This window comes from Onychomys torridus, chromosome 6 (genome assembly GCF_903995425.1).
Source record: "Onychomys torridus chromosome 6, mOncTor1.1, whole genome shotgun sequence".
Lineage (NCBI taxonomy): Eukaryota > Metazoa > Chordata > Mammalia > Rodentia > Cricetidae > Onychomys > Onychomys torridus.
Genome location: NC_050448.1, coordinates 69,782,036 through 69,794,207, shown reverse-complemented (window position 1 = coordinate 69,794,207; position 12,172 = coordinate 69,782,036). Strand labels below are relative to the sequence as shown.

At 46.0% G+C, this 12,172-nt stretch overlaps 2 protein-coding genes across 3 annotated transcripts in view; one reads left to right on the top strand and one right to left on the bottom strand.

Annotated features, from left to right (window-relative positions):
* The window catches only part of Pi4kb (phosphatidylinositol 4-kinase beta), a 33,055-nt gene extending 30,189 nt beyond the window's left edge, over positions 1-2,866 (bottom strand). For both annotated transcript variants that reach the window (XM_036190410.1, XM_036190412.1), the window contains exon 1: positions 2,474-2,866. The gene's annotated coding sequence lies outside the window, so the exon portion shown is untranslated. The remainder of the gene's footprint in view (positions 1-2,473) is intronic.
* LOC118586206 lies at positions 2,090-4,009 on the top strand. The gene is made up of 3 exons (XM_036191355.1): positions 2,090-2,226; positions 2,416-2,821; positions 3,124-4,009. The coding sequence occupies exons 1-3, from the start codon at positions 2,090-2,092 to the stop codon at positions 3,646-3,648; spliced, it is 1,068 nt and encodes a 355-aa protein (XP_036047248.1). The 3' UTR covers positions 3,649-4,009.
* Positions 4,010-12,172: the final 8,163 nt, after the last annotated feature.

The window sequence follows — 12,172 nt, the reverse complement described above, 5'->3', positions numbered from 1 at the left end:
TCAAGCTGAGAACTCTGTGTAGCAGTATAAGCAGATTCCAGCCAGACAGCCAAAGCCTGCTCATGAGCCCCTGATGAGACTGGCAGATGGTAGAGAAAGCAACCTGTACTGCTCACTGTTCTCTGAACCAGTCCTCCTTGTTTAAGCCCTCAGTGTACTTAGACTAGGCCCTCTTTTGTCCCGTGCCAAGTACAGAAATGATCCTCCCAAACCTCTTCCCTGAACCAAAGCAGCTCAGTTTGCTACATTAGTGTTCAACAAACAGGTTCTTATGCAGTGTGGACCCAGATGAGAAGCAAGGACAACTAGAGGTATGGTTTTTTGTTAAGGGCACATCTAAGGAGGTAAGGTCTCCCATAGATGGATTACTAGATTGTACTCTGAGTAACTTCAGGGTAAGAAGTGGGCCAAGATGGTTTAACTATTTTCTTTTCTTTCTTTTTTTTTGGGGGGGGGGCGTGTAGTTTGAGACAGGATTTCTCTGTGTAACAGCTCTGGCTGTCCTAAAACTCCCTTTGTAGACTAGGCTGGCTCCAAACTCAGAGATCTGAATTCTGCTTCCCTGGTGCTGGGATCAAAGGTGCACCACCACCTGGCTTATTCAACTATTTCAGACCTGAGCAGGCCTAGAGTTGGGAGAGGAATGGAGTGCCTGTGCTTTCCTTATTATCTCAGGCCAGAAGAGATGAAGAAGACAGAGCAGGAGCTAGTCAGCTGCTAAGCCTCCTTTCCCAAGGGCTCGTCCTCAAACACATTTTCTAACTACAGAATCTGGAGTTATGGATCAGGTACAGAAAGAGAGGCACAGGTGGTCAACGATTTAACGTGGTGGAAGAGGGGAAGGCAGAGCTGAAAAGCAGCAGGCCAGGAGCTTATGTTTCAAACTGACTTCATACACACAGAGACCAGAGAGATCAAAATATCAAAATAAAAGGAAAGTCTCAGGATGACAAAATCACTAACAATAAATACCTTTTGCCTCAGAACCTGCAGTGTTTAATAAATTAAAAGAAAAAGTATAATTCTTCTCACAACAGACATCCTGCTTCTAGCCTATTATTGCACTGGTGCTTACAGAATGGGTCATTTTTCTCAAAAGACAAGTTCAAATTCAAGTAAGGAAGTTACATGCAGAACCAAGGGTCCTGATTCTGAATATGCCAGCTCTTTATATCATCCCATGTTCCTTTTCCCAGTCACCCCCCACCCCAGACACACATAACTTCACCCCTTAGGTCCAAGTGCTTATGAAACTAACCAACACTATCCCCCCTATGCTTCGGTCAGTAAAGTAATAATTTGGTCTAGGCAGAAGTAGGAGATACTATCCTGTGACCTAACCAAGACCTAAAATAAATAACCTGAAGCAAAATTTCTCACAGCCTCATTCAGTGTCCATGCAAGCCTGCCCATCTCTTCTAGTGGTTGCTCCTAAACAGTCAACGAAATGTAATGTGATTGATAGGGACTTCTTTAAAAGTTGCTCCATCCATCAGAAACACATCTGTCCAGAAGAGCCCGAGACAGCTGAGGCTCCTCTCCTCACAACACGTTTTCTTCTTAGTTCAAGGTTTAGCTGATCTGAAATAAGTGATGCGTGGAGATAAAGAGTGTGACAGAGAACACTTAAAGACCACAGGGGAAACTGAACCGAGGGAGACAAAGATTGGCAAAGTCCTGGAGAGAGAGGGGTGTGTGTGTGTGTGTGTGTGTGTGTGTGTGTGTGTGTGTGTGTCAAAAATTGGAAATCCCTAATCCGAAGGGGTGTTCCCAGCAGATCTTTCTCCTACAGGAACCATCCTCCGGAGGACTGGAGACTGAGAAGGGGGAAAGCGAAGCCCAAGACTCCAGGTATTATCAGGCACCCCAGAGAAGGGCTGAGCACCGAGATCAAAGAAGATGGGGTCTTGGGCATGATGACAACGGTCCGAGATTCTTTAAGAAGGGAATAGGCAATTCTTGGAAGCCAGGAGCTGGGGGAGTGGGTTACGGTGAGGTAATGGAATCGGAAGCAGAAGAAAGGGACACGATCTTTAGCTGAGGGAAATGGGAACTCTGCTGAGGTCGCAGACTACCGAGTGGGGCAAGAATGGGAAAAGGGATAAAGGCGGAGTCCGTGGAAAAGGTTCGGGAGCAGCACCACAAACGGCGAGGAAGGGCAGACAGGGGTGGACACTGGAAAAGGTTCACGGCTACAGAAATAGTTAAGGCACAGAGGCACCAGGGGTAAGAAGTGTGTGGGGGGAGGTGGAATCCACGGGGCAGAGGGAGGGGCTAAACAGCAGAGGCAGCCAAAAGGCAGAGACGACGACCCCGGGCCCGAGAGGAAAGGGCGAAGGGCCTCGGGGTGCAGCTCCCGAACCAGGAGGGCAGTTTTGTAGTCGAACCCAGGTCGCGGTAGGCTGTGCGGGACAGGGTGGCAGAAGGACCCCCGCCCGGGGCAAAGGCGACTCATGGGGGAGGCGCCGCTTACCTCCGGGAGACCCTTGCGGAGGGGGTGCAGGCGGTCGGGGTCGGACTGCCGACACCGCCGCCTCAGCAGCAGCGGCCGCTCCCGGGGTCCATTGGCCGCCTGCGCTTCCCTGACAGCGGCCGCGGCGGCTGCACCAGGCCCCGGCTGCGGGGCTGCCCGCGGCGCCGCCTGAAGGGGCCTTCACGCTGCCTCAAGTTGGACCGGACCTCACAAGCAGGACCCAAAACAACAATTCCTCTGCAGGCTTTGATGTCAGAGTCTCCTGCGCCCGAGCGCTTCGTGCCGGGATTTGCCTTCCTGCTTCCCGGACTGTCAGGACGCTACCGATGCCATAGTAATCTGAGTTGGGTGAGCTGCCCGAGTCACGCCTGTTCAGAAATAAAAAGGGGGCGGGGAAGAGCGATTTGGAAGCTGGGGAAGGGGCGGGGGAGCAGGGCGGGGCTTATCCGTGGAAGGCGGGCCCAGGGCTTGAGGGCGGGCCTAGGAGGCCGGCTTTACTAAGGAAGCCGAGAGGGAAGTACCGTGGGCGGGATAAGCGGCGAGCTGAGGAGGTCGTGATCGTTTATGTACTTCCACAAGTATACCAGCATGCAAATTATATGTAAATGATTGGTTTGTGTGCGCCACTGAGGTACTGTAATTGCCATCAGGGGCTTTTTCTCCTACGCGACGGGATTCCCTTCGTAAACCAGCCGGTGGGACCCATGCTGGAAGGCCAGAAAACAAACGCGAAAAAGAGGGGTCAGAGAGGAGGACAATCACCCTCACTTCCCTTTTCCTACTCATCTTTAAGGACAATGCCAAGACTATGCCCCTGTAGCTTCTGGAATGGCGCAGTCCAACCGCCTCAATCTTTCACCGTTAGCAGCACCACTCTGGGCCAAGGTTCTGCTTCCGAGGTCATCCCCAGCTTGGGCAGCCTTTGGCCTCCAGTGTCCAGGCGCCTCGACCTCAAACAGGCTGGCCCAGCCAGGTTAGGAAGGCTTAGAGGACATGCTTTTCCAAACCAAACAAACGAGGTGAGGCTACACAGACCCAAGCAGGCCTTGCAGACAGGCCTCTGCGTTGGCTCTGTGTTGTTTGTTGGTCACTATTATCGAAAGCCCTCCCCTTCCTCAGAACAACTGCCCCAACGCTGTTCCTGGGACCGTTCTCAGGACCTAAGGCTCCTGTAGGGGTAAGGATCTTAATATTCTACTGGAAGCTGGTTGAACTCAGATCTTGGATACCATCTTCACTGTACTGACGGTTTGCCATCCTTCTTTCCATTTCCCCTCTATTCTCCCCTCCTCCACACACATACCTTTCTTTCCCCTTTAGAGACAGTCTATTTTTCCCAGGATGCTGTTATATTCCTTGGCTCAAGTCACTGGCCTGTAAAGTAACTAGGAATATATCTACATGCCCCCATACTATACTGAACCTCTGTATAATAATGACAATATTACCATAAAAATATAGGAACAATAATATCTGATGTAATAATACCATTTTCCAAGGTGGGGGGGGGGTTGGGAATATTAAGGAAGTACTATAATACTCATGTCTGTTATTGGAACATTAATACAAGTGATGAATGTCCCTGCATCAGTATTTAATGGGTGGCAGATAAAGAACTGCAGCTTGAGGGGCTGAAAGGATAGCTCAGTGGGTTAGAGCACTGGTTCCTCCTGCAGTGGACCTGGGTTCAATTCTTAGTACCCACAGGGTGGCTCACAACATCCATAACTCCACTTCCAAGAGGTCCAGTGTCCTCTTCTGACTCCTGTGGGCCAGATACATATCTACATACATGGAGGCAAAACATTCATGCAGATAAAATTAGAGCTTGAAATGCCTGCTTAAAACCTGCCTCAGGTAGTACAAATGCAGGAAGTAGAACAAATGGAGTTCTTACTTGCTATAGACACAGAAGGCCTGGCTGCATGGTATATGGCGAATGAATGAAAGGTTTCCTGTGAATACTGCAAGGCAGAACTTAGGAGAGATATTAGATAGTCTCCAGTAGGACACAAAGAAAGAGCGTTCTAAGAGCAAAAAAATTACTGAACAATAGAAATGGGAGTTTTTTCAGATCACAAGGACAGGACAAACAGATAAACTAGGCTAAAGGAGGAGCACAGTAATGGAAGATAAGAAAGAAGAGCAGCAGGGTGCCAAAGACAGTTCAACCTGTCACTGTGTGGGCCATCACCATCCCACCTGTCAGCACCCACAGTTCTCAGCTAGCTTCCAATCATCAGCTGTATTGAGAAGTGGTAAGCCTGAGGTAGCCTAGAGTTTAAATGTTACACATTCCTTAAAGACCTAGGATTCCATGGGGCCACAAAACTAGTCTTTATTTGAGTTTTGGAGACAGGGTCTCTTTACATAGCCCTGGCTGTCCCAGAACTTACTATGTAGACCAGGTTGGTCTCAGACTCAGAGATCTGCCTGCCTGTGCCTCCTGAGTGCCTGGATTAAAAGTACATGCCACCACACTGGGTTAAAATTAGTTTTTAAATATTGTAAAAACAGGTATGACAGGCTGGATATATTAAAACAAACAATAAAAAATGAGGTGTCAAAAGTCCTTTTTGGTTTTTTGTTTTGCTTTTTGAGACAGGGTTTATCTGTGTAGCTCTGGCTGTTCTGGATCTCACTCTAGGCCAGGCTGGCCTCGAACTCAGAGAGATCCACATGCCTCTGCCTCCCGAATGCTGGGATTAAATGTGTACACCACCACCACCACCCCGCTGAGAGCCTCTTTTACATTAGGGTTTTTGTTCATTTGTGTTTGTTTTCTGAAATGGGGCTCACTATAGCCCGGGTTAGTCTTTAACTCTGTAGCCCAGATTGACTCTAAACTTGCATCAACTCAGCCTGAGCCAGTACTTTTGGCAGGCTATTTTGTTTTTTTAAAGACAGGTCTCACTATGTAGCACTACATGGCCTGGAACTTACTGTGTAGACCAGGATAGTCTCAACCTCATAGAGATCAACCTGCCTCTGCCTCCCAAGTGCTGGGACTAAAGGTGTGCACCACCACTGCCTGGCACATTTATGACATTTTTATGAGCAGACACAAACATATGTATATATTCATATATATAATTTTACTTTGCTCATATTCTCCCAGCCACCCCTTCCTTGATACTGGTTTGCTTTTTGAGACAGGGTCTCATGTAGCTAAGCCAAGTCTAAAACGCCACAATTTCCTTCCTTTGCCTTAATACTGAAATTAGAGCCATCTGCCACCACAACCAGCTTGTGCCTCCCTTTACCATTTGTTTTTGAGATGCTTAGATAACCCCAGCTACATATATAGTGATCCTTCTTCCTCAACCTCTTGGGATTTTCCCATTGACAGAAAAACAAGACTTCAAGACTAGAGTATCTCTTCAAACTAAGGATTTTATTTCCAAGATAGCAGCTTTTTGGAGCTGGTGGGAGGGCTCATTGGGTAAAGTGCTTGCTACCAATGCTGATTGCCCAAGTGTGAGTCCCTGACCTAGATGGTAGAAGGAGAGAACTGACTCCTGCAAGTTGCCCTCTGCCCTCTGCAGTAGGTGTGCATTTACAGCGTTGTCTCTGCTTTTATCTGGAGAGTGAGTTGTTGGTTGTTTTGTTTACTCTCTGCTACACACACACACCCCAGCCTTGTTTCTACCTGTATTTTGACACGTTTATTTATTTCTGCCGTGTTGGGGGTTTAATCTAGAGCCTCTTGGGTGCTAATGAGTGCTCTACCACTGGGCTGCATACCCAGCTCTGTTCCTTTTTGAGCCAGGTTCTCAATAAGTTGCCCAGGCAGGCATTGAACCTGCAGCCCTGTTTCAGCCTCCCAAGTAGCTAGGATCACAGACCTAATTTTTAACCAATCCTTGGTCTTCTGAGCTCCTAGGGCAGTGGTTCTCAACCTTCCCAAGGCTGCGACCCTTCAGTACAGTTCCTCATGTTGTACGGACCCCCAACCAGAACGTTATTTTTGTTGCTACTTCACTACTATAATTTTGCTACTATTATGAAACATGATGTAAATATCTTTAGAGACAGAGGTTTGCTTAAGGGGTTGTGACCCACAGCTTGAAAACTGCTGTCTTACAGGAGGGAAAGATTTACCTTTGCATTCTAAGAATCCATAGTTTTCACCATAGGAAAAAGTTGTGTTTGTTGATATGGCATCAGATTGAATTCAGAAGGAGATATGAGAATTTATTAGCACATAAAGGAGATTTATGAAATTGTGAAATGATGTGAAACTTCACTGATGTCTTGAATTTGGGAAAATATATTTTTCAAAAGTGAATAAATTTTAAATTTTAAATATTTTAAGTCCATAGGTTTGACTAAATTAATTTTTCTATACTCTTATTTTCCTTTATTTTTAAAGCCTTAGTCTTATTTTGTTTTGTTTGGGGAAAAAAAAAACCAGGGTTTCAGCTGGGTATGGTTGCCTCCCAGCAGAGCCAGGCAGATCTCTGTGAGTTCAAGGCCAGCCTGGTCTACACAGCGAGTTCCAGGATAAGCAGAGTTACATAAATAGGATCGCACTGTGTGACCTAGCCTGGCCTCAAGCCTGACACCCTCCGACTCCCACCTCCGGAATGCTGGAGTCACAAGCAGGTTACTTAGCTTCCCTCAGTCTCCTAAGTGTCAATCATAAAACCATGAAAAGCATACTACATTATATTCAAGTCTCATTTTCAAATAGCAAAACCATGAGAAATGTATTCAAAATTGAAGTATAATATTTTCACTATTCTCTAAATCCCTCACCGCTGACCCTCTTTGTGTGTGCATGTGTATGTGCATGTGTTTGCTGGTGTGCAAGTATATGTGTGCACACACACAAGCCTGTGGAGGCCAGAGGATAAACTCTTGGTGGTATTCCCTCAGGTGCCATTCACTTTGGCTTTTGTTGATATTTATTTCTTTGTGACTGAGCAAGCCCCAGGGATCCTCTTGGCTTTGCCTCCCTGGGGTTATAAGCAACACCACTGCACCTGACCTTTTTTTTTTTTTTTGGAGCTGAGGACCGAACTAAGGGCCTTGTGCTTGCTAGACAAGCGCTCTACCACTGAGCTAAATCCCCAACCCCACCTGACCTTCTAATTCCCCCAAAGATTTATTTATTTGTTTGTTTATTATGTGCAGTGTTCTGCCTGCATGTATGCCTGCAGGCCAGAAGAGGGTGCCAGGTCTCATTACAGTTGGTTGTGAGCCACCCTGTGGGTGCTGGGAATTGAACTCAGGACTGCTCTTAACCGCTGATCTAGCTCTCCAGCCCCTAGAGACTTCTAAATCACAAAGCTCCTAAAAGTCTGCTTTTTCAGAACCTTAAAGGAGATCTGGTATGGGGTGCAGAACTGTAATCCCTGAGCAATCTCTCCAGCCTTACCCCTGGCTTTTTAAATGTGGATTCTGGAGCTGCAGAGATGGCTCAGTGGTTAAGAGCACTCAATGCTTTTGTAAAGGACCCAGGTTTAGTTCCCACTATCCACATAGTGGCAGACAACCATGTGTAACTCTAGTGCCAGGGGATCTGATGCCCTCTGCTGGCACCTGCACATACACGATGCACATAAAAACATGCAGGCAAAACACATATACACATTGGAAAACTTTTTTAAAAAAGCCAATGCATTTTATACTGTGATCACTGAAAAGTACATGAGCATATTTAATATGAAATAAGAGTTTCATGAACTCTCACACTTTGGGCTTATTTTATTTTCCTTTTAGAAACAATGTTTTGCATCCTTCTAAATAGATTTCATAGTTTACTAGTGGTTTGCAATATAAAATTTAAAAAAACTAGACAATAAATGTTCAAAATCATATTGTGGAGCTGGAGAGATGGCTCAGCAGTTAAGACCACAGGCTGCTCTTTCAAAGGACCTGGGTTCCCAGCATCTGCATGGCAGCTCATAAGTCTCTGTAACTCCAGTTATAGGGGATTCAATGGCTTCTGGTCTCTGAATACACGCTATGCACAGACATACAGACAAGGACAACATCCATATACACAAAACAACCAACCAGCCACATGGTGGGATCTGGAGAGACAGCTCAGTGGTTGAGAGTGCTTGCTGTTCTTATGGAGGACCAGAGTTCAGTCCCTAGCACTGACTTCTCATGTCAGGTGTCTTAAAACCCATGTAACTTCAGCTCGAGAGAATCTGACACCCTTGTTTTGCTTCCACAGCTTTGTGCGCGCGCACACACACACACACACACACACACACACACACACACACACACACACACACGAGAAAACAAGTCATATGGTAAGTGGTAAAATGAAAGTTGGCTTTCACGATTTTTCCAATAAACAATATTTCATCTTTACTAAGTAAACAGGTATTCATGTGGGGGGGGGGCATCTAACTAGGCTGGCCAAACTTACTTTGTAGACCAGGCTGGCCTAAAACTCAGAAATCCACCTGCCTTCTGTCCTCCAAGTGCTAGAATTAAAGGTTCATCACCATTATGGCACAAATCTCTATTTTTTTGAGACAGGATCTACATAAGTCCTGGAACTCACTTCTGAGTATTTTAGTGTATTTTGAGGAACTTCTATACTGATTTGCATAGTGGGTAGCTTTCTTCTTTGCCTGAACTCAAGGCTTTGTGCCTGCCACACCAGTCCCAGCCCTCTCCTCCATTCTTAAGAGATAGTGTTGGCTCAGCCCTAAATGGGATCTCGCTCTCATATCTTTGCCCTCAGTGCTCAGGGCTCTATGCAGAAGAGGGGACAGAAAGATTGTAAGAACCACAGGTAGTGAGTGACTTTGGGGGAGCTGTTCCACAGCAGCCCCACAGACTCAGGGCTGGTGACAGTACACACAAGACCTGCTCACAGCAGAGAGAATGCAGCCACATGGTGGGATCTGGAGAGACAGCTCAGTGGTTGAGAGTGCTTGCTGTTCTTCCTCACTTGAACCCTGAGCCTCCCAGGTGGTGGGCATTCTATATCACCATTCTATACTACAGCCCACTAACTCAGGGTTCTTCCAAAGGGCCAGTTTGTGCCTTGGTTGGTACATGCCCTGGCTCCTGGGAGAAGCCAATGGAGAATTATTTCTAATTTATGCCCTCAGGATCTTTTTTTTTTTTAAAGATTGATTGATTGTGTATAGTGTTCTGCCTGCGTGCATGCCTGCACTGCAGGCCAGAAGAGGGCACCAGATCTCATTACAGACGTTTGTAAGCCTCCATGTGGTTGCGGAGAATTGAACTCAGGACCTCTGGAAGAGCAGCCAGTGCTCTTAACCTCTGAGCCATCTCTCTAGCCCCAGGATTCTTGTAGCTTGACAAAAATATGCATTCAAAATCCCAAAGTACAAAATATAAGAGTAAATGAGCTACCACAGACAAGGAGGTATCAACTTAGGTACCCAAGTTATGTCAGAAAACATAAAAATCCTAACAAATTTCAAAGAATTGATACCAAAGACACTGTGTGTGTGTGTGTGTGTGTGTGTTTGTAGGTTTGTGAGGAAGAAGTTGTGTTTTTAAAAATATGTATCAAATCATTCTATCTCTTTTAAAAAAAGATTTAATTTATTTATTTATTATGTACACAGAAGAGGGCGCCAGATCTCATTACAGATGGTTGTGAGCCACCATGTGGTTGCTGGGAATTGAACTCAGGACCTTTGGAAGAACAGTCAGCGATCTTAACCTCTGAGCCATCTCTCCAGCCCCATTCTATCTCTTAAGTATTCTTTAAAATTATTTTAAATTGTGTGTGTGCATATGCAGGTCTGTCCCTAAAAGACTAGAGGTGTTGGATTCTCTGGAGCTGGAATTTAGGCAGTTGTGAGCCACCAACATGGATGCTGGGAACTGAACTTACTCCTGAACCACCTCTCTGTCCCCTCCCCGTTCCCCCTCCTCCAACTCCTGCTTTGTGTGTATGAGAGACAGGGTCTTACATAGCTCTGGCTGGCCTTAAAGTTCTGGTATTCCTGTTTCTACATCGTAAGCATGGGATTACAGATATGGACTCATACTTGGCTTTGTTAGGTTAGTTTTCTGAAATGGTCTCACACTTGAAGCCTAAGCTAGCCTCGAACTTACGATATAGCCCAGGCTGTCCTCAACCTTTGTAATCCTCCTGCCTCAGCCTCCCAAGTGTGCTGGCATTACAGGTATGAAGGCACCATACCCTGCTTCAGAAACATATTAATGATAAAGTTGAAAATCAGTATCAAAAGAGATTTTAAAATGTAAATTTGGGGGCATTTGGAAATTTATAAAATTTTTAAAATAACTCCTAGAGCATTTTATAGCTTGTAGGGTTATAGCTAGTGGCAGAGCACTCACGAAGTCCTAGGTTTGATCACCCCCACCACATACACCCAAAACCAGGTGATGGAGGGAGCTGTGGAGACGGTGAAGTGGGTGGAGTGCTTGCTTGCGTGAGAGAACTGGAGCGGTCAAGGCTTGGTGGGCACGAAGGCCTACCTGTAATCCCAGCATGTGGGAGACAGTATCAGGGATTCCCACACTAGTTCAAAACAGGGAATGCTGGGAAGACATCTAATTTCAAGCTCAGCCCTTTACATAGGTGCGCACATATGTAAATCACATAAATGCATATACAAAGTCATGAAGGTAATTTAAATATTTTAAAAATTAAATATTAATGAAAATATTATATAGCATAGAAAACCTCATGGCTTGTGGAAGAGCGGAGTTTTCAAATAGCTGGGTATGTGACACACACCTATGATTCCAGCACTTTGGAAACGGAGGCAGGAGGATCACAAGTTAGGGCTACTCTGGGCTACAGACTTCCAAGGTCATCCTGAGATACGTACCATGCTCAGACCCTGTCTCAAAAGAAAACAAAGCCTGAATATGTATCTCAGAGCTCTGTGTGCTTGTGACCGTGTGACCCTCAGCCTTAGCCAAGAGTGGAGGTCGGCAGCATAGAATAAAGCACTGAGGAAGCTGCCGGGGGAGACTGTCTTGAGTTCTTACAGAAAACCAAGCCAACCAAAAAGATACCCTGTCAATATAACCAGCTGTCTAAATTAAGGGTATCTTGGTCAGTTGGTAGTGTTTGCCTAGCATGCATGAAGCCCTGGGTTCCAACCCAGCACTGCCTAAGTGGGGCATGGCGGCACATGTCTGTAATCCTACCACTTGGAAAGCAGAGGCAGATGGATCAAAAGTTCAAGGTGATCTTCAGCTACATAGTGCTTTAGAGGCAGCCTGGGCTACTGAAAACAAACAGAAATCAAAATGTGTCTTTAAAGAAGAGAATACTAACTATATGGAAACATAAAATCAAACCTTAAAAAAGTAGGAAACACTTTGGATAATTATAATGAAAGGATCAACAAAAGCCCACAGTAGCATCTGAAAATTTGGAACTGAAATTTCTGGCGCAGTCGATCATGGGGGGTGGGGCGGCACAAGGAAACTGATGAAATGAGAAGGAGGCCAGTACACTACCTTCATGTCGGGTAAGAACAATGAGCTGGGCGTGGCGCACACCTTCAATCCCTTAACTCCGAGACAGAGGCAGGAGGATCTCTGTGAGTGAGTTCTGGGCCAGCCAGGGCTACGTAATAAGATCTGTTTCAAAAAAAAGAGGCTGGGCAGTGGTGGCGCATGTCTTTAATCCCAGCACTCGGGAGGCAGAGCCAGGTGGATCTCTGTGAGTTTGAGGCCAGCCTGGGCTACCAAGTGAGTTCCAAGAAAAGG

Excerpts from the sequence above, each read along its gene's own strand:
- LOC118586206 (XM_036191355.1), top strand. The coding sequence starts at position 2,090 with ATGGGAAAAGGGATAAAGGCGGAGTCCGTGGAAAAGGTTCGGGAGCAG. Across the intron at positions 2,227-2,415 it reads AAGGCACAGAGGCACCAGGG|GGTGGCAGAAGGACCCCCGC; the intron begins GTAAGAAGTGTG and ends TGTGCGGGACAG. Across the intron at positions 2,822-3,123 it reads GCCATAGTAATCTGAGTTGG|GGGCTTTTTCTCCTACGCGA; the intron begins GTGAGCTGCCCG and ends AATTGCCATCAG.